Raw genomic sequence first — 26,568 nt, forward strand, 5'->3', positions numbered from 1 at the left:
GCAATAATTACAAGAATGTTGTCATGATGGTGATGATGCATATGGGGAAGCCAGGTACCAGCAAGTCCTCAGCTCAGACACCTGAGCAGCAATGCCTGGCAGCACTGTCTTACAATCAGTTAGAGAAGACATACAGAATGAAGTTTCCAACAAAACCCCTCCTTCCCATCTTGCCTTCATCCTATTGAACTGTATCAAACTTTCATATATAAATCTGATTATGCTGATTATCAGTCGTGGGCTCATCAGTGCCCTGGTCTGCTTGCTACAAGAAGCAATGTCTTCCAAGGAAGCATCCCTTACAGACAGTCCGCGTAGGACAGTCTGATGCCTGGGTGTGTGCTCACTGTTTGATCACAGTTAATCTTTTGGAATAAGCAGGAGACACATTTCAGAGGTTATTTTTGCCATTGAACATCAGGACCTCCATACCTTACTTGTTTTTTACAAGGCTGGATTGAACATGCCTCTCTTTTAGTTAATGTGGACTAGCTACCGGTTGTGCAAACTTCCTGTGTGCTATTTTCTCCTTCTTATCTGCTTTCCTATTCAAATCCATACATGCAACTGGGGGAGTTTTATGCTTTTTCTGCATGTGGGTTTTATTGAAGGAGTGAGAAAAATGTGAGTTAGATATTGCTTTCAATCAAGTACTTCTAATTCCCAGGCTTTATTGTGTTCAGCCTTTTTGGTTTTATGAATTGTCACTTCCAGATTACCTAAATTCCATTTAAAAAAGAAAAAAAATCAGAGTTATTGTTCACATTTAGCGATCTAATAATATTGTCTTAAATTCTTCTATCTGTTTTGAGACTCTGCATCTCAGATGCTGCTATTTGATAAATTAACTGTTTTATTTAAACTCTATAATAAAAAAAGCATATAGATGCGGACTAGGCCAAATGAAAAACCATGTTGTATTTATTAAAAAAAGATTGTTTTTCAAAGTTAGGCTTATTTAGCTTATACACTCTGTGGTTAACAGTTTCCTGAAAACAAGCTTTCTTCTAAATAGTTTTGATTTTTTTTTAACAATACAGTAACCCAGAAAAATCCGTTTGTGTTTTGTTTTTCCTTTAGCAAGTGAGATAAATTGCTTGAAAACACAAAGAAAAAGAATAAAGTTTTCTTTTAATTTGCCGAGGTTTTGCCTTTTAGTCCCAGTGTACTGTGTCTCATTTCATTTTGTATTAACATTTTCTGCTTACGTGGGGTAAAGTTTCTCTTCTGTATTATATATCCTGGCTGGAAGAGTGTGGATGCAAAACTCTGGGTGTTTTTTCGATAGATTCATGTGCTACAAAGATAACCAGAGCAAAAAGCACCTGAGAAAAGGCAGTGTTGGTGCTGCAAGCACTGCATTCACAGGCTAGAAAGAAGAATCACTTTTCCTCAAATCCCATCTTGTCCTACCAAGGAAAAAACATCCCTTTATGCAAGCTTCGGGTGAGGCTGTTTACTGTGGGATAGCACGTGTATGTTAGATAATATTTCCATACTGGCACTGGAGCTGGGAATTTATTATTTGAAGAGCTGAAATGCCTAGCTGATAAATATTAAGGGCAAACCAGGAATCTTAGTTTTCTTATTACTTATTTTCAGGATGGATTTCTATCTGGGTAACATTCATGTGCAGTAAAAATGGCATGGGGGGCGGGCGGGGGGAGAGGAAGACGGTCAACATGGGGCCTTTTCTCCAGAAATCATTATATGTCTGTGCATTGTGTACCTTTTGCTTTAGCTCCATTAAAACAGTACGGGGGGGAAAAAAAAAAAAAAAAAAAAGCAGGGGTTTTTGGTATGGTTTTTTTTTTTCCAGCTTTTAACTAAAATTTTAAATATCCTCCATCAGCATTGCTTTTCAAAAGAGGTTTTTTCAATGCAAGGAACATCCACGAGCAGCATCCTCTCTGTAGTAACGACTGTACATCGCTTGTTTGCCCACTGATGATAAAAATCCAGGGCGGATGCAGGAGCAAAGAACTTGTTTATGTTATATAGAAAACTAGGGATTTGGGGGAGAGTACATACCGAACATCCCCTGTTTGTGGTGCCATGGCCATACTAGACCAGAGAGCTACTGAACAATTTCTGGAAGCCAGAACTGGAAATTCTTACTGAAGCTTCAGTCAGGAAAAACTTCCTTGGTATCAGTCACATTTAAGCCTTTGAAACTATAAACGTGTAATTTTTAGTTGCTTTACTTAATTAGGGTCTTTTCTAGTCAGCTGTTTTGGTTTTAGTTTGTTTTTTTTCCCAGCTGCTGAACTACAGTGGTTCAAATTTTTTTTTTCTTTTTTTTTTTTTCTTGGTGCTCAGATGAGTATAGGATCAAACCAGTGGAAGAGGTCAAATACATGAAAAATGGGGGAGAAGATGATCAGAAAATAGCAGCCAGGAACCAAGAAAACTTGGTAAGGATTGAACTTATCGCTTATCTAATGAAATAACGTGGCTCTGCTTTTGTAATGAAATATGCAACGTGCAGCACATTCAAGCTACAGCTTACACGCGGCAAGAGGATTTTCTCCAAAATGTTGTAACTCTCTGCGAAGCTCGCATAGAAGGTGCAAAATAAGACTTTTTCCTGCTTGTCTTTCTGAATTAGGCTCTACTTGATCTTGGAGTGAGTGCTTCCACGATTATACTTGCTCACCTCCTTTGCAGATCTGAATACACGCACTTTGAAATGCATGTGTCTATATTGCAAATGAGTTGGTAGTAAACCAGCAGTGTGCTGCCATTAGGAAAATGACCTACTTATGTAGATATTATTTGCTCTGTGCTTTCTGGTTTTACATATTTTAAAATTCACAGGGAAGGCAGTTTGGAATAGAAAAAGCAATATATTGATAACACAGCGGTCACGAGAATCATTTTGTGTGTGTTTCTTTTTCCCTGATTTGAGCACCTTGCTGGCTGATAGTTCCACTTACGGGAAGGAAATCTCAGGTAAAGTCTTAGTACTACTTGAAATAATTAGGATGCTGTTGAATCGGCTTAAAAATCACAGTTGAGTCACTTCTGGCATTTCTGAGAAGTCGTTTCTTCTCTTCTAAGGAAGAGGAGAGGAATGTCAATTTTGTAATTGGCTGACTGGAGCTTTGCCCAGTTTAACTTTTTGAAGACATCTCACAATTATAGTTGGGTGCAAAATTTCACATCTGGTTCCACTCACTCATTGCAGCTTTTCTTCACGTAGGATTGTTTGGTTTTTTCCCTCCATCAGTAAGACCGAAGGGGGAACATCATCATCAGATTTCAGTGGAGCCGTAACCATTATCACCAGCTGAAGATTTGCCTTTTGCCATCATTTGGCAGCTGTACAAAAATCCACTGTTTGTGATTTTTTTCTTTTCCCAAAGATCTAAGTGAGCTCCAGGCAACCTGGATACTTTATATTCCCTCTTCTAGACACACATACTTGTGTTACACAATTACAGATTCATTCCTGTAGTAAATAGAAGAGTTTATTTTGCTGTATTCTGTCTTTACTTCATTGCTCGAGCAGTGGTTGAGCAGCACACAACATGATTTCTGCTTTGGTCTCCAGATTAGGTATTTGCTACCTGCAATTTTGCATTGCTGATGCTCCAGTGGACAGTGCAACTTCAGCTGGCAGCAGGATTTTGGGATTTTTTAGGGCCTCAGAAACATTGCTGAGAAGATCACCTTTTCTAGCAGCATCCGCAGTGCATTTAGCATTATCGCCAATGTAAGCACGTTTGTTTTGAACTGGAAGAGGTGTGACTGTAAGAATTTTTTGCTCATTTTAAAGACCCCAGTGCTTTGTTGATAAACAGAGAAAAAGGAAAAATGAGCACAATTCTCAGTTTTTTTGATAAAAAATGAAAAAGTCTAGCAGGTTAAATTTTAAACTAGCCGTCAGCTGTATTTAAATTAGAGTATTTGCAGAAGGTAACATGCCACTTGAATGACAACGAGGAAGAGTTCAGGAAAGCTTAGGTCTGCTGACGTGACACAGTCGCTGAAGTTGTATTCAAAACTAGATAGAGATATTTTGTACTTCTGTTAGTGCCTGCTTTCTTGTAGCACCTAAGTGTTAGCCTGATTAAATTTAGGAAGAGACATTTCTACAGCACAGTGCTTATTATTTTGTTATTGATGGGTGATGTTTGATGGGAGCAGTGGGTTTGTTGGAAAATAAAACTTAATATGGAGTTGGAGGGCTGGTATAGCTCTCTTCTCTGTCATATCTTTTGGGAGAAAAAAAAGACAATAACACAAAAAAGTCTTCAATCAGACAGGATATATGTAATTTAAAACAAAAACCATCTTGCACACCAAAAAGGCTTTATTTTCCTTTTCCTCATCTTACTATAAGGAGATTACATTGTCTGTAATGTATGCAGCTTTTTAATCCTGGGAATTGTCAGGTCCTCGTCACTCCTGGATTTTTTAAAGGGGTTTCACTGTTCAAGTTCTCCTTAGTAAACATGTTTTAGTTCACTGCTTAGAAGATGGGTTAAGCTACCCATCACTCAGGCTTTAGTTTTCTTAACGTGTGAAAAGTTGGCAAGCGCTTACATAATCCCGTCTTCTCATCAGGCATTTCCAGGCAACGGAAATTTTAGGAACAAGAAAAGGTGGTGGCAGAATGGACCAGCCCTTTTCCCTCCTCTCTTGTTTCTTAATCCCACATTTCTTTATTGTCACAGGGCTGCTAATTCACATCTCCTTCAGAAACATGACCCAGATGAGATGTATAACCTGAATGTCATTATAGTCGGTTCCCTGGGAACTGCTGCAGTGTGGGTTATCTTATGCTCTGATACTTGTGCTTCAATTATATTATTCAGATGCCATCAAATTTTTCAGTCCCATTATCACTACTGTTACTTTTTTAAGGTATTTTGAAGTCTCGCTTAAAAAAAAAGAATCTCTGCTGAAGTGAAAATAAAACTGCTTCCCTTATAACTTAGGCTCTTTGATGTGGTGCCATCTCTGCCTTTGCTGTTGCAATATTTCTGAGTCAGAGAAAAAAAAAAAAAGGTCATGCAAGTAGATAAAGAGAATGCGAGGGCATGGCAGACACCAGGCAAATTGTCATTTTTTTACTGGGGTCCTGTGGCCAGGGTCCCAGGCTTTTTTTCTGTTTAAAGAGAGAAGTGGAGATGAGCTGGTACAAGCGTGGGTATCCGTGGGAGAGACGGGGCTCTGTCAGTGAATCACCGTCTGCTCAGCTTCAACCTGAGGCTTAAGCAGGACTCAAAACTTGAGCAAGGCTGGCATTATAAAGCAGAAATACTCCTCAGATGTATTGACAACAGGAATGGCTATGCTAGGGCTGCATGCTAGGTGAAACAGAAGATGCTCCACGTGAAGACATTTTCTGGCAGAATCAAAGGCCTCCTTGAATTAAAATGTAGGCTTTTGACGGGGCAGGGTGGGGGAGGGGGTGGGAGGAATTAAGAAAAGATAAAAAAGCGAAGCTTGTTTCAGACTCTGTCACAGTCAGTCATTGTTTTCCTGCGGTTCCCTCATATCCATCAGCCTGACTCACTTCTTTACCCAGGTTGTTTCTGTGGTTCTCCACTTGCCACTGGGATCTCTCTGGTCCTGGTTTCATTCCTCGTCCCTCTGGCTCCCAGCACCTTCCCGAGTATCTTACCTGGGCATCTCCACCCTCAAAATCAAGCCAGTCATGTTGCCCTTGGTGGGGAAAATCCTGAGCTGACATTAACACATCCTTGTAGCCTGCAGATGGGAATGGGATGTAGCAGGATTAGGTGCTGGAGACCCGGGGTTATGCTGCATGCTGGCACTCTGCACCACGTGCTTTAATAGCTGCTCAGCTAAAACAGGGACATTTGAGTTAGATCTGTAAAGAACTAGTAGACAGATGAAAGAAGTAATTTGTACTGGTTTTCAAGACTACATGTGTTTCTTAATCACAAGTGTTGGACTATATATACATAAAAAAACCATGGAAATTGTGCTAATTTTCAAATGAGATGTGATTGTGCATAGAAGCTCATGAGTGTGGTGTTGTTCCCAGAGCTCAAGAAGCAGCTGTGATGGTTATTTGTACATTCGGAAGCCGAAGGGCTGGCTGCAGTGGTTTATTGGGGTCCTGGACTGGCACGGCTGGGAAGGCAGGCGGGCTGGCTTTGCCCACAGTGGGTCCGGCTCTGGCAAGGTTGTTGGCTCAAGGCAAAGCCAAGATGATGCTGTCTCCACACACAGCTTGGTGCCAGCGTACCAAGCGAGGTGATGAACCCCTATGTGTTAAAACTAAACCTCAACTCCCCGTGGACCCACAGTGGCTCAGCAAAACCCCCCCGGGGCAGAGATGAGCTCTCCTGTGTTTCCCCATCTTTTGGGGGGACTGTGGGTTGTTAATTCAGTACTGAACAGTGTTTAAGGATTTTATGATAAGGGTTCTCCAAAACAAAGAGAGTTTTACCAACTTTGAGTTTACCACTCAGCAGATCTGGATGGGGTTTTTTGGCCTTTAATATCAGCAAAAGCTAATCATGGCTAGTGACGTATGTCACATACCTGGTTTTGTTACTTTGGAAAACTAAAATGCTAAAAATCAGGAAGTATTAATATTTTAAAAAGCTAAGTCAATTCTAAAATGTACCTGCTATGAGCAGATATGACTGGAATAAATAACACGTTTTACCATTTCTAAAGATCTATTAATTTTTTGTTTGGGAAGGCCTCACTGTTTAGCTCTACAACATCATGTTAAATATAGAGAGTACAATCATAACAGCCTATTTAACATTCATAATAGGACAAATGTAATTGTCCTCATTTCCATACTCTCGCAGCACTAATGGCTTTTCCATTGTAAAATTTTATTGCCAGAAAAGGTAAAATAAGAAGGTGTGGTGTATTCGTGCAGCTTAACATTGCTTTGGCAAACTCGATGAGCAGTTTTCCTCTAAGATGGTCTGTAATAGTACAGATATCTCTGAAAATATCAAATACCTAAAGCTACATTTTTTTTGTCTTGGGTAATTAACTCAATATTTATTGCAGTTCAGTTTTTGGATGTTTTTGTAACTTTTACTAATAGAAACATTTTTCTGGTCTGCATTGGCACAGAAGGCTACTTATTGGGATTTTTATGCTTTGTTATCCAAACCCTCAAAACAATTGGGCATAATCCTTTGTTTTGTCCTGAAGCTCCATAGTGAAATTGCATGTTAGAGCTTGAGATGAATTCCTGCTGGAGTTGGATGAAAATTGCCTCTCTCTGTTGGTCTTGCTATCTCTCACTCCGCCTTTAATAACACAAACAATGTTTTGCCCTTTTTTTCCCCAGTAAATATAAATTTCCACTGCACTTACCTGCAAATGTAATTTTTTTCAGCCTCGCGTGCACTGTTATTTCCTGTCTTGAGTTTCTCAGCCCAGCCGCTGTTCTCCATTTATCATTCAGCTCCGTAATACTTAGTATTGCAAAACCTCAGTATCCGTAGCTCTGTATTCAACACCAGTTATCAATTTCTGCAATGATATGTTAAAAGTAGGCAGTAGTATCTGACAGATGAATCGTATGAAATTAAAAGCCTAGTAGACAATGAGGTATGAAACAACTGTAATAACTATATAAAATGCAATGTGAAAGGGAAGCTACTATGTATAATATAAATCTTCAAATAGATATGCAAAATATGTATTACAGATACATCAATGATAAACATTTTGTGATGTGCAATGCAAATATTGGCATATGTCTGAATTCCAGATCAATTTAGGAAAGTATCTTTTTAATTCTATTGCCAAGTTGCCCAATCTAGGCACTCAAAAAAATAAGAAGAAATAAGCTAGCTGAAAGAAATAAGCTAGCCACCAGTCTCTGGGGTTAATTTTATTGGGGGGGGGGGGGTGGGGTGGGGTGGGTGTTTTCCTTTGTATATATGCAAAATACCACAAGTGCAAATTTAAGCATGGGAGTACAATTAATTTGGTACTTTAAAATGTATAAAGCCACTGCTGCTTACTATTGCTAGATAAGCTTTGAATTGCTGTGTTTTAAATGCATAACTATATATTTATCACAGCACTGTACATTGTAGTACATTGGTGAAGAGCTTTGTAAAAATTACAAGTAGTACAATATTAATGTATACTACAGTACTAAGATTTCAGGCTGTAGTTTCCTAATTATTTATTTTAAACCATTTTGCAACAATAGCGTGTTTCGAAACACATGATTTCAGGATAGAACTTGCTCATGCTCTGCTTAGAAGGGGAAATAAGCCAGAAATGCCCAAGACCAACAGCCCTCAAGCCCTTAGAAAGAAGTGGTTTTCTTGGGTTTTGTCTACCCTGAAGAGTTTTGGCGTGTTAAATCCCGTGTTGACCCCTCGTTTGCTTTCAGTGCTGTACGCAGCATCATCCAGGAGACCTCGTCCCACCGCTGGCGCAGAGTTAGCTCCAGGTATGAGTGCTGGGACGATTGCATCATTATTATGGTTCATTATCCACTGTCAAGGATGGATATCTAGATATTTTCTGTATATAAAGGAGAGGCTATTAACTTCTCTGCCTCTTGCCACCCTTTTTTCCCTTCTCCTATTTTCAGATATAAAGCTTCACCTCAACAAAACATTTGAAGATGTTGTTGGCTCTTGTGTTGGAATCTAGGCAGGGAGAAAAGCACAAAAACACTCTGAAAAATACAGTTTGGGTCATTCTGGGAGGGGAAAAAAAAATTAAGATGCCCTTTTCTTTGGTTCCTGGGGCATAAGAATAATATTCTTACATTCTTATATATAAGGACAAAGTGAGCATTGCCACATGTGCATGGAGACTTGATAATGTTCAGGGGTTCCTGCACCGCCCACCCATTGCATCTCCTGTAATCCTGAGAGCTGGAAAGAGAGCAGAGAAGTTGAGGGCTGCAAAGCAAGGCTACTCCCCCACACGTTTTCCCACAAGGAGAGGCATACACTTCGCCTAGATGCTGCATCAGCCAAATCCTGAGGCCCTTAGGGAGGTCTGTGGAAACAGGTCCCACAGGCTTCTCGCAGACCAGCGCAGAGATGCTCCCCATCTGGACTGCTTCTCTCTCGAGTTCAAGAAATAAACCACAGAACAAAAGCTGCCGCTACAAAACGCAGCTACAGAATAAGTAAGTAAATGAAAGCCAGGGATTAAAATTTAAAAGGAACTAAATAAAGGAGTGATGAGCGCAATATCAAGCTCCTTTCTGCCAGAGGTGGCAGGGTTCATGTTAGGATAAAGCAGGCAGCATCCTGCGCCCCGCAGGCAGGCGGGCAGGCTGGGGTGCCCATGAACCTCCCTGCCCCGGGCAGCTGCAAGGGCATAGGTGTCATTCCCTCAAGGCAGAGGGTCTGTCCTGGCAAAGCAAATGATTTGCCCCACTTGGTGAAGTAGAATTTTCCTTTTTACTTTTATAAGATGATACCTAAGAAATTCCCCTGGAATATATAGTTGTTTATTGGATGTATTTTCCTCCAGTTTTCATTGGTAGGGTCTGGATTGGCACATTTTATGCTGCGTGTACTCCCAGGTTCCCTTTCCTGGGGAAATTATAAAATCACCCTTTGGATTTCTTTTTTTCAAAGTCTGAGACCCTAAATGAATGCTGCCCTATCACTATCAGTACTAAGTAATTACAACATTTCAATTTTCATAAACCAGCCTCTCCAATGTTTTTTGGAAGAAATGCATTTGCAGCTGAAATAGAAGTGCACGGAAAGGATATTGTTACTAGAACCAGTTATTTTAAATGCCATGCAATTAGCTTATTTCCATATTGCCCATTTAATTTCAAATTTGCAGTGATATTCTTCAAAGAATGGTTTCTCATAATGAATTTATGACAGTTTTAGCTCATTCCACTTACGGGTCACTGCATATTATATAGACATCAAAGTAAATGATTGCACTGAGTATTAATATTCTTTTTTCTCTGGATTCCATCAAAAACGGTTTTGGGGAAAGAAGTATTATTTTTTCCTCTAGTATTTAATTTTTGAAAATCCAGAAGATAAGTGGATACTATTAATAAATATTTTTAGCAAGTTCAGAAAATAACAAAAACTACTTGTGCTCCAGATACATTTCTTCAGACTAGGCCTTGTTTCAGTCTTAACCCTCCATTAAGTAAATCTGCATAGTGCTTTATTGAGAGTTAGAATGATATGATTTATCAGGCTCTTGATGGATGTGATTTTAAAGTAGAAAGTTTAAAAAAAGAAAAATATTTCTTTCTAAGCATATTAAAATAACAGTGTCCAGAAGCAACTCTAATAGCAGTCTTGCTAGTGTTTCCTAGGGGAAAAAAGTGGTAGTGAAAGTCTAATGCCCAAGAACCTTGGGCAGCTGTCAGGAGCAAGTTTTCAGGATCAGCTGCGTTGTTGGTGTAAAGGATTCTTGCAAAACCTGCAGAGATGTTCCAATCACTTGTGGGAGCAGATCATTTTTTGTACTGGTCATGTTTTTTCCATGCCTGTATCATTTTAATGGGTGGGTTTCTGCCTGGGATTTTTTTACCCTCTGTGGGGAAGCTGGAGGAGGATGGACGAGGAGCTGTTGGTGAAACAGAGGAGTCAGCAGCAGTGGCATGGTTGCTGTTGAGAGTGAACGATGTTGCTGGCTTTGAAATCCTCTGCCAATATAAACTGCATTGCTGTGTTCAGGGTCCTCTTAAAAGTCGAGCTGAGCTGCTCTCCCTTCATTGTCAGGCACTGGTTGAGAATGCGCTTTGCCAAGGAATTCCTTTTTCGCAGCAATCCTACCTAGGACCTAAACTGCAAAACTTAAAGCGTTGCTGCTCGTTGGCTGAAATGTGTTGGACTTTTCCAGACCACATCATCCAGAGTTTGTAGATGTCAGCATCTGAAGGCCAAGCGGGATGATGCTGTCTGTGGTGAGCTCTGGCGGTGGCAAGCGGATGGGCACAGTAACATCTCTCCATAGCCCTGAGTATAGCGGCCTACCAGCTACCATGAGCTTGTGGGCATTTCTCTAATCATCTCATTATCATCGTCCTTGTGCTTGAAGTTGTCAAGGCCATGGGCATTGCATGTCTGTTTTGGACATGCAACTTTCAATGCTGCTCTCCAGGAGGAGGTATAGAAATGTACACTGTTCCCTATAATAGTTTATTGTGTACTTTGTGGTAAACCAGCCTGCATTGCAGTGCTGCCAACATCAGCCATTTGAAAATGAGTCAGTTGACCAAAATATATAGATTATATAGGAAATTTGTTATTTAAAAACATTGTATGTAAAGCTCTGGAATTTCTTTATTTCAGTGTTTCTTCCATGATCGTGAGGACTGGGAACCCTTTTTTCCCCCCCTTTTTTTTAGAGCTGAGATTCTTTTTTATTCTTTTTGTTATTTTTTTAAGAGCTTGAGCATCTCAAAACTTGAGGAATTGAAGCTTTAAGAAAGATGAGCAATAAGATTTTGAAAGCTGTCAGCAATAGAAGCTGTCTGTATCCTCTGTTTTGGTACTCGCTTTTCAGTGACTGCCTGGTAGGTGTTAATTATTAATTCTGCTGTTTTGGAACAGAGGATAAGACAAGATACAGGCGGAAATGAACACACAGAAATGCCTAAAATCATCAAAAGTCGCTGTCGGAGAATAAAGCTGGCAAGTCCAGGCAGCCGTGCTGACTGCTTGCCCAAGAGTCCTGGGGTGGGAGTACTGCTGACCACTGGTGAGCTGTGGTCTCCTGTCCTCCTGCCTCCCTCTGATAGCAGCGAGGTAGAAGTTCATCCTTTCATCTGTTGACATTTAATTATAGACGATATTATATGGGTTTGCTCAAGCTTTCTTTTCAGGCATAGGACTCCTTCAATTGAGGCAGTTGTGGAGAAAACGTAGGGCTCAAGATTTACATATTTGGTGAGATGTTAATTTCAGGCTATGTAAGTAGATGGAGATAACATGCAAATTTATCCATAGATGTCTATTTCATTAGATATTTAACCATGCAGCCTTAATGCTCTCTCATTTTTAGTTTGAATACAATATTGCACCTGGAAAAGAAAGTTTCAAGGTGCTGAGAGATGGGATATGCCATTTCAGACGCAAAACCAATACTGAATTTGTTTATTTTGATTTATTGAAGCTGAGGTGGTGCGCTTTGAGGGGTAGGACATTCAGTGTTGTTTTCAGGCAAATCCTTCTTACAGTCAATGCGTTTTTGCTATAACTTGTTTATACTGTGGCTATTTTTTTCAGTGGAAAAAGTGTTTTCTTTTGTGAACTTCCCTAACTAATGTCTTTAAAGATAAGTTAAAAGAGGTGAACTTGAAGTCAGTCAAAGGAACTGTTGTCTGCTGTACGTAGAAGATCTCCAGCACCCAGTTCTCGGGATTTAATGCTCTGTTGTGGATGGGGTCCTGTGACAGATGCTTCCTTCTCTCCCTTTTCCTCCTTTTACCTTTATCCTGTGTTTCTTTGACCAACACCAACACTTTGATCCCCTGGCCTGTTTATAGAGAAATGCATCTTTAAAGTGGTTTCTAGTAGCTGGAAGCTCAGCTTGCTTACACTGAATTACAGTGGCTTTGTATAGATTCAGAGATCAAATTTAAAGGCAAAGACTGACCAATATGAAAGAATGGGATTTGTTCATGGTTTTAGGGATGAGATTGCTTATGCCATCTTCTGAGGTTGGTGACAGCTGGTTTGATCTCAAATGCAGTGAAACAGGTAACACTTGACAGCTCTCTAGTGCAGAGTAGACTTTAACATCCGTATTGGATGTCTCTCTCGGGTGGAATTTAATGCATCTTCTTGAGTGACAGGCAAGAAAGGTGGCATCTTCTGCAGCCAGCAGAGCTGCTAGGGTGAGTATGGTCCAAAGCCCCAAAGGTGAATCTGCATTAATGGCTGCTGAAAGCAAGCGGAGAGGTAAAGAAGGAAGGGCAAAAGGTGAAAGGCGGGCAGAAAAGGGGAAAAGAAGCAGAAACGCTACAGGGAGAGGTGAGAAGAGATTCAGAGGGCTCTCTGCAGCTCTGAACTTCTCAGCTTACCCTAGTTGAGGAGAGTCATCCTTCCTCTAAGCAGTGGGGCACCCTATGGCCTACCTTAATGAGACACAAACATCATTACTGACATGTAGGAAGACACCTGGGTTTTGTTCAGCAAAGGTAGTATACCACCAGCCAACATTTTACTCGGTGTTAAATCCATATAGCGGTAGCTGAGGACACTCATCAGCTCTAAAAACAATTTTGATGGGACGTTTCTGATGTAGGTGGGAGCTTATTCTTAGCATTTCTTTCCAGGTGTTTTCTGAGGGGTCTGGTGATTTTATATGATCTGTCCCAGTTTAATCCCACAGGGATTGCCATGGTCAGACACAGTGTTGTCCTGTAGGAGACAGGTCAGGTCCTGTGTCTCAGTCTCTGCTCTGTACCTCTAGATAGTCTGACTGGCCGTACTGGTGTGGAGGTTTCAAGAGGCAGGTCTGCGCTTTTGCCATGAACAGCATGTGACAGCAGCACGTTGCATAATCTAGATTTGTCATTATTTGAAAAACAGAGTTTTCTGGCGTATTTTTTCAAATGAGCGTTTTCTGTTAAAAGCCCCATTGGTCCTCTGTTAGGGGATTATAAAACCAGGGGCTCCCAATCCGTTTTGCACCATTACTGTTTTGAAACACTTGCATTTTGTCCCCTTTTTCACATAAACAAGGCAATTTTTTTCCACTATCCAATCCATACGAGACTTTCTTCATCACCTAAATTATTTTTAGTGTGTTTTTTCCCCCCACTCTTCTTGGTTATTTAGTAAGAAATGTAAAAACTACTTTTAGAAGCAACATACAGGAGAAGATCCAAGAGCGAGGAGTACTTGCAGGAATAAAAGTTGCAGCAGGAGAGTGCTAATTATTTAACTAATCTTCAAAAAGACAGTATCTGTTGTACTGAATGAGCATGAAACATTATTTTCCTGTTCCAATAGTCGCTGCTTTTGTTATGTTTTCCACCTGTTACGCAATTGTATGCTCACATCATTATTGAGCAGGAATGTTTTTCACCGCTGCAGCAGTTGTTTTGTGTTTGCTTGCTTGATATTTCGATTGTGCTTCATCACAATATGTGAATGAAGTTGGTCATTATTTAAAGTCCACCATGGGGAAAATGATGGTGTTTTGTACAAAATTATTTGAAACCGCAGCAGACATTTTCAAGTGTGGGGGCTTTTTTGTTTGTTTTTTAAATTTTTTCAGGGAAATGAGGGGTCTCTGCAGCAGCTGGGATACCCAGGTGTTTTATCAGCTTAGGCTTGCTGGGACAGTGCTGCAGTGAAGGCCACATGTGGGCAGAAAACATCCCGATTTAATGATGTCTTCTCTAGAAAAAGTGAAAGAGAACTGAAGACAGCTGTTGGGGAAGCTCATTAGCTGTATTAACTGGCTCGTTGAGCTCTTTAGCCTTAGTTAGTGCATGCTCAGGGTGACAGGCTTGGCTAATCCAGGTTTCCCCAAGACCTGGTGTGAAGTCAGAAGGTGCTCCCCTGTTTGCTCTCCTGCTGCTGCACGTTTTGGGATCCTTGGATAGGTAACAACGTTCCTCAGCCTACGTTGGTCCGCCTTGCAAAGGGGGTTTACTGGTGCTGGGGCAGCCACCGCGGAGGTCTCCAGGGTGGTGTGAAGCCATGGGATGATCCGCGGGAAGGAGGTGAGTGAACCAAGAGGAGGGGATTTAGCCCTGGTGGTGGACAAAAGCAGGGTCATGTAACCTACATACACGGATAGGGGAGACTGACAACATTCCTGGTGTTCTTGAAACTTTGCTGGTGCCCTATGCCCTCCCCGCCCCGCCCCCCCCCCAAAAAAAAAAAAAAAAAACCAAACAACTAGAATCGCAATAGACTTGTGAAGAGGAAGGGGAGGGATATAAATGTAATGTTTTCAGGAATTTTTTTGGATAGTAAGTGAAATTGGAGGATTTTTTTTTTCTTTCTCTAACTGAGAAGCATTTTCAATTATTTAGTTATTTCTATAAGATGTCTGGAGCATCAGTTAGGCACTTGCCAAATAGAGTCAGCATAAACAATTTTTAATCTTTCAAAGTTGAAGGTGGCAGGTTACACTCCTGTTTTAAATAGAGGGATGGAGGCTGGAACTGGGGATGTGTGAGCACTTGGGGTTCCCATCAGCTCTGCAGCAGTAAACTCCCTCTGCAGCAAGTGGTGGGGCACTGCTGATGCTTTTGGTGTTGCTGCCAGCTCTGGCTAGTCGATGTGAAATTCCCTATATCAGATATCTGCCTCCAGTTGAACTATGAATGCTTCAGCCACCTCTAAGGATAAAACAATGAGCGTATCTCTCCATCTGTACTACATGTGCTCGAACCTGGGCTGGAGGGGGCTCAGCTTGATTTTATTTTTCTTTTTCCCCCCACTATAATTTTGCTTTTTGGCTTCAGTTGTTCCCCTTTGCTTTTGCAGATAGCCAAGACCAGCTGCTCTGCAGGCAGCTGAGAGACTCAAGTGCATGTATTGGAAGGGATTTCTGCATTTCAGCTGGTGGAAAGAGGAGCAGAAAATTGGATTGGGAGAAGGGGAATCAATATAAGATGATAACCCTCAAGAGTTCAGGAGTTTTTTTTAAGTAAAAAGAAAAACAAAGTCAGGGAGGAAAAAAACCCTATGAAAATACATTTATGCTTGTAAAAGCAAGCACTTTGATACTATGAAGATGCTGGGCAGATAATTCAGGCTCTTGTGCGTATGGAGGACGATGCAGTTTGGAATTAAATTACATGTAGGTATGTTATAAAATAAATCCCCTTTACACATGAATATTTTTGATGTGAAGCACTAGTTTACACAGATAGCAAAGTAATACTGAACTAAGCTAATACGCAGTTTACCGAACAGTCTCGTATTATTTGTCCTCACCAGGAAGAAAACCTTTTTTTTTTTGGCTTTAAATTGTTTGCTCCTTGCTCCCGCAAGAAAAACTGTTTGAGTTCAAACGCAGCTCTCCGGTGCTCCGCTTCCATCTCCCGCACTTGATCTACGCGAACCGCACTGGCTGCGTACTTCTGCTTGCTGCTTTATCTAATATGTAATCTTTCCATGGGATAGCATCAAAGACACGCAGCTTTAAATAAAATAAACAAGCTGCCGGATAGTCTATGCATGGGAACGCAAAACCAATGCTTTTTAATAAGGTAATAATATTATATTTGTGTGTGTGAGTGTGTGTATATATATATATATATTTAAATGTAGTTTGTATTACAGCAGCACCTGAAGGCAGTAGTTGGGAATCAGAAGCGGCTGCTTTGCCTGCAAACACAGCAAAAAGGGGCTCATATTACTGATTCTTCACCAAAATTTCATCCAAATCAGAACTTTTATTCCAAAATCTGTGTAGTTCCAGGGGAGTGACCTGGGGGTAAGTTTGCAAACCCCAAGCTATAAAATGGAAGGCAAACGCTGGAAAGGGTAAAGGCATGGTATGCAGCAGAGCATGATGTACTGCCATCCTTTTCCCCCAGTATTTGGATGTTAGACTCCACAATGCGAGGAGACGATTTGGATGGGAGTGGGAGGGAACACACTGTCAAGCTGCCCTTTTCCCTTGGTTTTCTTTTTTCCTTTAGCCATTCAGAGAAATGAAGCTGCTGTGAGAGACAGAGGACAGGTTTGACTGTCAAGCGTGGTGGAAAGCAGGGGATGATTTCAGGGTTGGAGAGATGCTGGTAATGTCATACTTCTGCCGGTGAAATCTTTTTAGACTTGGAGAGCACGTTGCCTTAGCAAGCGTTCCTGAGCTAAACATAGGAAATCCTCAGCCCTTTCAGGTGACTGGTGGGGCTCTGAAATAACTGGCTTCAAGTTGCTTCATAGTCTCTAAGAGTGAGTCAAGGTCAAAACGTGCTTTATTTTTTATGAGCGCTTGGCTGGATGTACAAGTTTAGCAGCTTGTGTATTTTTGGGATTTGTTGCTTCTGAAGCTCTCCCGGCTCTCTAAGTCACTCCATCCTGCCCAGCTTTTCCAAAGATTAACATCCATATGGGAATGCTGTCTCTGAAGCAATGTTTACACTCATTTCCTTCCTAGGGAAAACATTCAGCAAGGAAACAGGACTTCAACAGCACTGTGGACGCGGTGACAGCAGATGCGAGGAGACGGTGGCACGTCTTTCCAAAGTACAGCTTGTTCTTAGCGGGTTGTGTATTGAGTTTTCTGCATCCTCTTTTTTTTTTTTTAAAAAAAAAAAAAAAAAAAAAAAAGAAAAAAAGCAAGCAGAAATCTTTTACTGAGCTAAAGGCATTGCTCAGCCTTGCAGCGAACCCAGCCAGGACTGGCTGCTGGCCAAGCCTTTGCTAGCCGCAGCCTGTGTGCACACCATGTAACTCCTCTAAGAATAGTGCCGGTACTCTTTTAAAGAAGTCCCCCAAAAAAAAGATTTTAGCAATGCATTGTCTTCATCCTTGTTGTTAAAGAGGTGGAGTTTGGAGGGGATTTTTTTCGCCCCACGACAGTGTCTGTTGCTTCGCCTGTGCCTGCAACAAGCTATCGCTAATGCTGAGAAATATTTTCGGACCTAATGCAGTGAGTCAGGGCTTAGCCATAAATTGGTCATGGGATAGAAAGGATGCAGATTGTCTGTTACCCAGTGTCTAGTTTTAGCGATTTCAGAAACATGAGCAATTTCTCAACTGATGTTAATTAGACTCATAACTCTTTCAGAGATGATCTAAGGCAAGGATTAATTATAAAAGTTTCTCGGTGTTAGAACATGTTTCTTTAAGTTTGGCATGCTTTCGTTTTACAATTAGCATGAAAGAATTTCCCCTTGCTTAAAATCCCTAAACATACCATTCTATCTTGCTATGTAAATAACCATATTTATGAGTTTATCTAAACAAATCTAACTGTTAAATGGGAAAAACACATAAAAGGCCCAAGTGCTACCAGCCAATTCAAAGGCTCATCGAGTGGACTTACATGTTCCTCGTGGGCTTGGTTGTGTTTTGGAAGCTGTTCTTCTGGTTGTACTTGATTTCTTGCTTAAATAAAGCATGGATTATTTTCCTATCTTCATTTAAAAAAAATAAGTGACCTAACAAAGTGCCCTTACATGCTTCTCCTTTTGTCTCCATACCCAGGGGCTTTTCCAGGGCAGCTCTGTGGAGTCTTGATGGAGATGGGGATCCAGTGGTCCCATATTAAACCACCCCCGTGGCTTGTTGTGCTGGGCTCTTGCCTCTGAGCCTGTAGTGTGCACTTTGAGGGGTGCACTTTATAAATCTGAATATTTTTAACGCCATAGCTGCATTTCCTTGGAGGACAGAAGGAAGTGGAGTTTGTTTCAATAAAATTGTGTGAGTGTGAGAATAGCCAGTTCACATCAACACTTCTAAAAGGTGAACCTAAATAAAAATGGTCAACTGGGTATATGGACGGCTTGGTTTGACTTGATGGTGTACAATCACAAAAGGCTAGATGAGGTTACATGTCTTCTCTCCATCTTCTCTGTCTTCTATGCTCCTTGTTTTCCTGGGGGTAAATTTTAGCAGATTCTCACAGCATAATATCAGAGCGTTCCCAGTTAAGGATCCCTGCACTGGTTTGGAGAACTTGGCCAAGTTTTCATTTTGTTCACTTTTTTACTTCATAAAGCTCTTCTCTTACGATTAAGTCACATAGCCAAATAGTGATGTCATTTTTTTTTTTGTTTTTTTTTTTTTTGTATCGTACTTCTGTGAGTGCTTTAAAACAGAAGAGATTAAAATCTAGTTCCTATGACTGCTGTGTTTGAACTTTTTTTTTTCTAGAAAAGCATTGCATTAGCCTGTCCTTGAGCACAGGTCATGTAATAGAAAATCGTTGGGGATTTTTGCTTGTAATAAATTTAGACTTAGATTCTTATCATATGTTAACGTTTTTAATAATCTGACACTACAGATCTCCCTAGTTTTATGGCCTGTACTTATGACTCCTGCATTATGTATGCTGATGATTACTGTGTGAATGTAAGTTATTGAATTGATTTTATGATGGTAGCATAGAGCATAAAGCTGAGTTCACTTAAGGAAATAAAAGCCATGCAAACACAAAACACTAAAATAATAACAAAGTCTTTTATGTCATGCTGGGTGATGAACCGTGGAGGGATTTGTAATTCAGCTTTCTGCTGAAACCCTTTTGTGAAGAGGTGCTCCAGCATCACTCACCCTCCAGTCCTCAGTGTCCCCAAACTTGGCCCAGTTACCGTCGAGACAGAATGTATTGGATCTGCTTTGAGTTTACAAATGGTGACAGATTAATTTGGAAAGACAGATTACAAACATGCATTATGGCCACAGTCTGAGTCCTATAAAAGTGATGTATGGCTGGTGCAGAATGACAAAAACTTGTATCAAGGGAACAGCTTAATTAACTATTCTTGATTAAAGTTGTACAGTATGTGAATTTAATAGCTTGTCTTCAAAAGCAGAATGTGAAATCGCTTATTACTTTGGTGTATCTTGCTGGCAAATTGGGAGCTGCCAGAGGTTCTTTGTGATTAATTGAGTTTAGAGGAACTTAACACTGGGGTGGGAGATACCAAATAATTATTCTGCTCTTCCTTGAAGCTCATTGCCTCACGTGAATAAAGAAGTTGTCAAGAACAAAGTAATGGGAGTGGACTAGGAATAGGATTGATAGCTATCAGGAAGGGGAAGGCATATTTGGATTGTGAAGCAAGGATGGTGGATGGTGAATACCACCATCAAAATGGTGGGCAGTGAAATACTTAACAGCATTGCTATTCAAACTTCCAAGTTGATGGTCAATTTGTATGTCATCAGGGTTGTTGGGGTCATCGTAGGTGTGGAGAACAGAAGTTTATTGTGTCTCACTTCTGTCATCTTTTAGGTTGAGCAGCTCTAGTTCATGAAGTGTTTTTTCGATGGTCATGCTTTGTGGAGCTCTAGTTCTTCTTCTTTGAGACCTTCTTGGTGTGTGTAGCTGAAGAAGGTCACATATTCTGCAGCCCGTTACATCTTTAACATGCATCAATATGATGCTTGTCTTTTTTGCAAGAGCATGGTGTTTCCATGTTGTATATATCCAGTTGGTTATTCCTCCTTGTATGTAATATCTAGCATGTGAGCCCTGTTTAAATAATCTCTCTTTTTCAGTACGCCTCTCCAAGTTATCAGGATAACTTTGAATTCTGCAAAGTACAGTCTTTCCTGGCTGGATGCTCTCCATGGTTTTGGCAAGCAGTCATAGTCTCCAATGCATTATTATTCATCATCCCAGTCCCTAATGAAAATCCGGCTCCAAGACAGATACCAACAAAATCCTACTTGATACGTTCCTCCATCTTAACAATGTGTCCTTGTAAACTACCGTCTGTGTGACTTGCCAACCAGCTTTGTGCTTATCCTAGAGTGCTTTCGTCTTGCAGGTCTAGAAGAACAGACTTGGGTTTCCTAACTTGTTGATAAAAATATCAGGAGAGATGGTGACAAAAGTCTTAAGAAAATCAAAAGCGTATCACATGTTCACTGCAACCAATGTAACTGAAATATGATATTTACATAAATATGATTTTTTTTTAAAATATAATTTTCAAGTACTGTTAGTTTACAACATTTTCCCATGTAAAGGTTTTCCCTAAAAGTATTCATAGTACGGAATGGATATTTGCTTTAAAATACAAGCTTAGATTGTAAAGCATAATTGAAAGCGAAAGGGTGAATTTTGGGAGTGTTTTATTGCTGCAGCATGAAGAGCATTGAATGCCTTTGTTATACAGTGCTTCGGTATTAGTCAAAGCTCAGATTCAGTCAGTCTGATCAGTTAGCACAGAAGCGCAAGTAGTGAACTTTATCATTATATGATGTCCAAATGAGCCTAAAAAAAGGATCTCCTCATCATATCCTTTAAAATAATGTAAAAATCCTGCTTTATGTCTCTTTCAGAATCCGTACCTCAAAAATATTTATACTTGATCTCATCTGAAAAACCCTCCTGATTCTAATCAGAGACAGTTTCCAGGGCATGTTTTCACTGTAAATAAGTAAATATGCTATTTGGATGGGTGAGCGTTGCTGCTGCTTGAAAGTAAGATGGGTGAAAAAGGTGATCTTAGAGCAGCTGTCCTGGCTTTGAGACCGGGCATCTGCACACCTGTGACTGATCCAAGAGAAAGAATTAGGTTTTCTTCCTAGTATACATGGGATCTTACCTTGACTGGAATTAGTGAAGGTCTGAGTCCTGAATAAAACAGCAAAGAGGTGCGGTTTCTTCGGGAGATACTCATTCCTCCTGGTACTCTTCTCCTGGGAGCAAGGCTTACTGCAACAGGTAGGCTCGCTGAAATGAAGAGGACTGGTTGTGGCTGAAGATATTGTACACTACAGTAAATAAATACAAAGCCCAAACTTCTTAAGGACATGTTTGCATCAACACATTTTTCTTGGGGACAGGTGTATTGCAGAAGCTGCTTCTGTAGTTACACCTAATTATAAGACACCATTGCTTTGTATTTTATGAGTGCTTTGAAAAAATTAGCAAAATCCATTAATACTGTGGTCAGTGAACTCATAAGAAATTGCCTGACGATGCTGTTATTTATACACAGTGGAAAAATCGATAAATTTAATCCAAGGTAAAACTGTCTGGCTCTCTAAAGGAGAAGGCTGCCTCGGTTGCTGAGGACTGGAAATCATTGCCTCATGCTAATTGAATAACATCCAGCAGTTGTGTGGCTGAATCTTCCAGACTGATTGACTCATGGGGACTGAGTATCTAAATGAAGTGTATTTGTCATGCTGCAGTCCTACAGGATTAAAAGCACTTGGATTCATTTGATCTGATGCATTCCAACAATATTAAATAAGTCCATTTTTTATTGTCCTTTGCACCTTGTATTTTCCTGGCTGTGGAAGTCCAGTATCTTACTTTTTGGAAACTGAACTGTGATATGACAAATATTTCTGGCCAGTATTTCTAGCTCTGGCAGGGCTTGAAGAATTCTTGGCTGGCTTTTACAGTAGGCTGATAGCTTAGACCAAATATAACAAGAGGCAGAGTACAGCATGTAGAATTAAATCATGTTACTTGTTATTATATTATTTTTCTTGTCTTGAAATTATTCACTGTATTCTTTTGTGGTTTTGTGATAAATAGTAATTCTGAAATGTTTTAATCAATACTTTAGATGTTAAATAATTTTAAACAAAACGTCTGAAAGATCCTTTTGTCTTTCAGCAAGATAATTGCACTGTGAAATTTGCTTTCATAATTCATTTGGGAAGTCCAGTTCATTGAACGTTTGGGATGTAGGACTTACTCCCGATGTATCTATGGTTTCTCCTCTGGAACCTTCTTTGCAGCTGTGTCAATGGGCACTATTTATAATCATGCAAAGACACAAGTTGCATAGTTTAAAGTCTTTGCAAAGGTATCTCATGGGTAGGAGAAAAGGGAAGGCAAAGGCTATTGTGTGAATGTAAAGACATGAATCGACTATGACAGAGACATCTTTGTTGCTGCTCACAGTAGCATTCATACATAAGTAAATAAAGGCTGACAAGGTAAGAGTGGGAACAGAGAACAGCTCATGGTGTGCTGCTTTCCAAAGAGGTGAGCTTTGCAGTGGAAACCAAGAGAGGGGGAAAGTTTCCCCCAGCCATGCCATCTATCTGGCGCTTTGGCTTTGGTACACAGCAGGCTGCACAGCCATTTGAGTCAGTTGGTGTGAATGAACCATGGGAAAAAGACTTAAAGTTTTCTTTTCAGATAGACCAGTGAGTTAACAGGACTCGGTACAGGGCCAGACAAGTCCTAGTCCTGGCAGAAGGAGCATAACAAAAGTGCATGGCTGGGACCCTTTTAGTGGCAGATCACAGTCAAATGGCCATAAATTGACAGTGAAACTGTAGTCTCAATAAGAGAGGGACCTACCAAGAGGTAAATAAATACCTTTCAATATTGAAAAGTATTCTCTGAACATATATTGCATTATTAATGTTTCTGATTGGTCCGGGAGACCATGTGCTGAATGTCCATGGAGGCGGCTGTGCAGCAACCCTGGGTCCCTTAGGGGATTTGGGAGGCCAAAAACTGCCCTCCCAGCAAGCTCGCAACAGCACAGCTAATATTAATTGAAAGTGAGTTTAAGCTCCAGGAATTTGGGGCTTAAACTAAACCCTGAATTTGACAATTAGGAGGAGACCACCTAATCATCTAGTGTTTGTCTTCCCAGATAAGCCTTGACAATATCCTGAGCATTCTCTGCACCTGCTAGCCGGTTAGCAAGTTGCTTAACGCGCCCTTTCAGAAGTGAGCAGACAGGGGAAATAGGTGTGCACCGTCTCAGTCTGAGGCTGGTGTAATCACAGATAGCTTGCTTGGCGCTGTCTGAGCAGCCGGAAAGTTCATAGATGGGCTGGAGAAGAGAGACCGTGGGCACAGGAGCTCACAGGTTTGAGGCAAGTACACCTTAAACATCATAAAATGTGCCGCCATCCTGTGGTCCCCCATCTGCTGTTTGCCCTTCCTTTCTCTGGTGAAGGTTATTTTATCAATTGTGCCTATGTGTGGCACAGGCTTCTTGAGCTGGCCTCCATGCTGTTCCTGTGGCAGGTTGTTTGCCTGTCTTCCCCTTCGGCTTTCCTTCCCTGCATGCCTTACCCAGCTGTTTTAAACATATATAGCAGTATCGCAAAGAGTCCTTCCAGCATGAAGTCATTCACTGTCATTGTGATGTTTAATAGCTGCAAAATTAGTCTTCGGCACATGCGGTCTTTTGCTGGAAGAGTCGTGCAGACCATGATTCAGAAGAGCAGCGTTATGGGCGTATGCACTGTTGACCTAAGGGGGATTTAGGCACCTTCATGAGATGAAATGGGCCCTTAAGGCAGATTTAGGCACCTCTGTGAGATGAAACGAGCCCTTAAGTGCTTTGCAGATCCAGGAGCAAAGTGTGCCTAGGTTGAAGTCTCCATCATGAAAACTGTTAACAATGAACTTAAGCACATGATTCTTAGGGATGTGCTCCATCACATCCCATAGCCTCAGTGGTGTGGGAGGCTCTGCTTTTCATGAAGGGTCAGGAAATGAGAGCAGTTCTGCATTTCTCTGGTAGGGGAAAAAGTGATCCTGACACCCAGTTCATGACTGTTTCAAAACCGCTTTCGCAGTCCTTCAGGTTGAGAAGTTTTGGGTAAGTGTTGTCAGATTTGGCTGCGAAGCGCCAAGCATGGTGTTTCCAGTTGTCTTTGTAAAAGTTATATAATCTATTTGTTGGTGTTACTGATAGAGCTGATAAGCCTGCTTGAAGTTCAGGTGTGCTCCTTGCTAGGTCTTGATGTTCTAGGTCTTGCTAGGTCTCTAGTCTGTTTTTAACAGTTTACAAAATGTGGGCCAGACAAAGGCCAAGGAAGGAATACATACCATGGGTCTCTGCTATGTTGTTTGAAAGTTGAAAGTTTTGACAGAACAAATGACCTAACTTGGGTCTTCGGTTGAACATAGGTATAGGATCTGCAGAGAGCCCTGATCACCATGTCTCTGCTGCTTTTTGTTTTGCAAGAGAGATGAACAAGTGAGAAATATTAAATCACAGCTTACTGATTTTGATTTCAAAGTAGATTTTATTTGTTAATGTTCTTAGTAGCAGTCAGGGAAGATTCTTGGCCTGTTGTAGCTGCTCTGCTTTTATATGGCTCAGAGTGTTATAAAAAAGGCAGAGGGATTATGGAGCTTTGGTAACTTTAATAAAATCTGGTTTTGCTGTTAGGATCACTGGTGTGGTATATGGTTTGAATTAAAGTTCTCATTATCACATTAAGATTCAACAAGGAGTTAATTAAGTGTAGGGAAGTAATTGAATGCTAATACTACAATACAGCAGTGAAAAATGAGGCAGTATTTCCATACTAAACTCTAGTTTTCTCCTCATTGTAAGTACCATGCCTATGAACATGCATTGGAGTATACTGCTGACTCGGGCAGAAAGCTTTCGTGTTTGGCAGTGCTGCACCCCTTGGTAGTAACATGCTGGTCCATCATTTTCTGAACATTCCTGAGATGGGACAACCCTATTGAATTTTAGAGGTACTTATCTTTGCACTCACCTGACTTGAAAAGAAAATAGTATGTTGAAACTTGGCATCTGCAAATGGCCGGAAATCAACTTGTAGATTTGAAAGCTAGTTTTGATTAGAAATAGCAAAATTGAAATGATTTAAGAACGCCTGTTTTGCTTGTTGCATGTGATTTTTGTTAATTTTAGGAAGACCTGTTGGACTGTGAGTCATGGGACATGCAGGTATTTTACTTTCTGATAATTCTGTTAGCACCGAATAATTGTTTTGTTAAATAATCCAAGGGTTGAAGCAAGGAGACAGATCATCTCCACCAGGCTTTTGGCTTGAGAGAGATCTTGAGTACTGTACCACAAATTTTATGTACCCATTAGAGAAGTTGAGCTCAGCTTATTTCTCCTTCAGCATTTATTTACCTCATTTTTTTTGAAGTATGAATGCACAGCATACAGATGTCCCCTGTATATGTGGTAATAAAACTTAATGATATTTCAGTGGCAAACCATGATTTACAGTAACAAAATGAGTACATTCAGAGAGGGCTTGCAGAAGTCAGAGAGATCTGAACTGGAGCTGCCTCTGTTTTTGAAGGAGTTGGGCTGTTTCATCCCCAAATACGTGATCTGATCTGCTTTTCAAAATAAATGTGCTTTCATTTCTTAGGGAAACCTCAACAGTAAAAACAATTGGTAGAGCCACGTGCAGCTTCCGTCCATTTGCTTATGAGCCTCAGACAGGGCTGCTGCAGGCAGAGAAATGCCATCTCTGAATAGGGTAGGTTAACCTCACTGGTTTGAGATACTGCATTAAAAACAGGAGCTTCTCTTGCTCTTAAATGTGGCGAAACATGTGATACATTCTGACTTCAGCGAGGCTTTAAATACTGTGACCGAAATTGGAAATGTGCTCTGTAGGAAAGATGTAGGCAGATGGGAAAGAGCCCAGAGGGGAGTGACAAGAATAGGAGTTTTAGCAAACATAAGCTGTAATGGAAGATGGAAGGAATTGATTTGTTTAGCCTAAAAATACAGAAGGAAAGGCAAGTCACCCGATATATAAAAGGTTGCTTTAAAAGGCATGACAATCGTTTTTTCTCCGTGACCACGGAGAAATGCAAGAAGACATCAGGCAAGGATTTAAGCTGGGTAGTAGGTTAAATGTTTGAACTTTTAGGGAAGTGGCAAAATGAAAGACAGGCTGTTGAGAAAACCTGCAGGATAGGAGTTTGGAGAACAGGTTAGACAGAAATATGTTGAAGTGGTTTGGATACATGCCCTCAGGTGATGCAATTACATGATATTTTGAAATATCTTCCTTTCATGGTGGTTGACAGCATGTGAACCTTTCAGGAGACTAATCTTGTAGAGTTTCACAACACTATTTCACATTCTGGTCAAGGAGCCATTGAAATTTTGTAGATGAGTGAAGGATCCATCCTTGGCCAGCCTGATCTTGCACGGCATACGAGACCTCCTTTAGCATGGCCAGTTCCTCCCAAGGGAGCAGACGCCGTATCCCAACGCTGGCCTGT

At 40.7% G+C, this 26,568-nt stretch overlaps 1 protein-coding gene across 1 annotated transcript in view; it reads left to right on the plus strand.

The window, feature by feature from the left end:
- LOC309591744 (uncharacterized protein C1orf21) overlaps nt 1-26,568 on the plus strand; it is a 128,969-nt gene that overhangs the window by 74,322 nt on the left and 28,079 nt on the right. Inside the window, exon 3 of the mRNA XM_082314498.1 lies at nt 2,320-2,414. Coding sequence (XP_082170624.1) covers nt 2,320-2,414 — 95 coding nt within the window. The remainder of the gene's footprint in view (nt 1-2,319; nt 2,415-26,568) is intronic.

This window comes from Platalea leucorodia (genome assembly GCF_965183815.1).
Source record: "Platalea leucorodia genome assembly, chromosome: 5".
Classification (NCBI taxonomy): Eukaryota; Metazoa; Chordata; class Aves; order Pelecaniformes; family Threskiornithidae; genus Platalea; species Platalea leucorodia.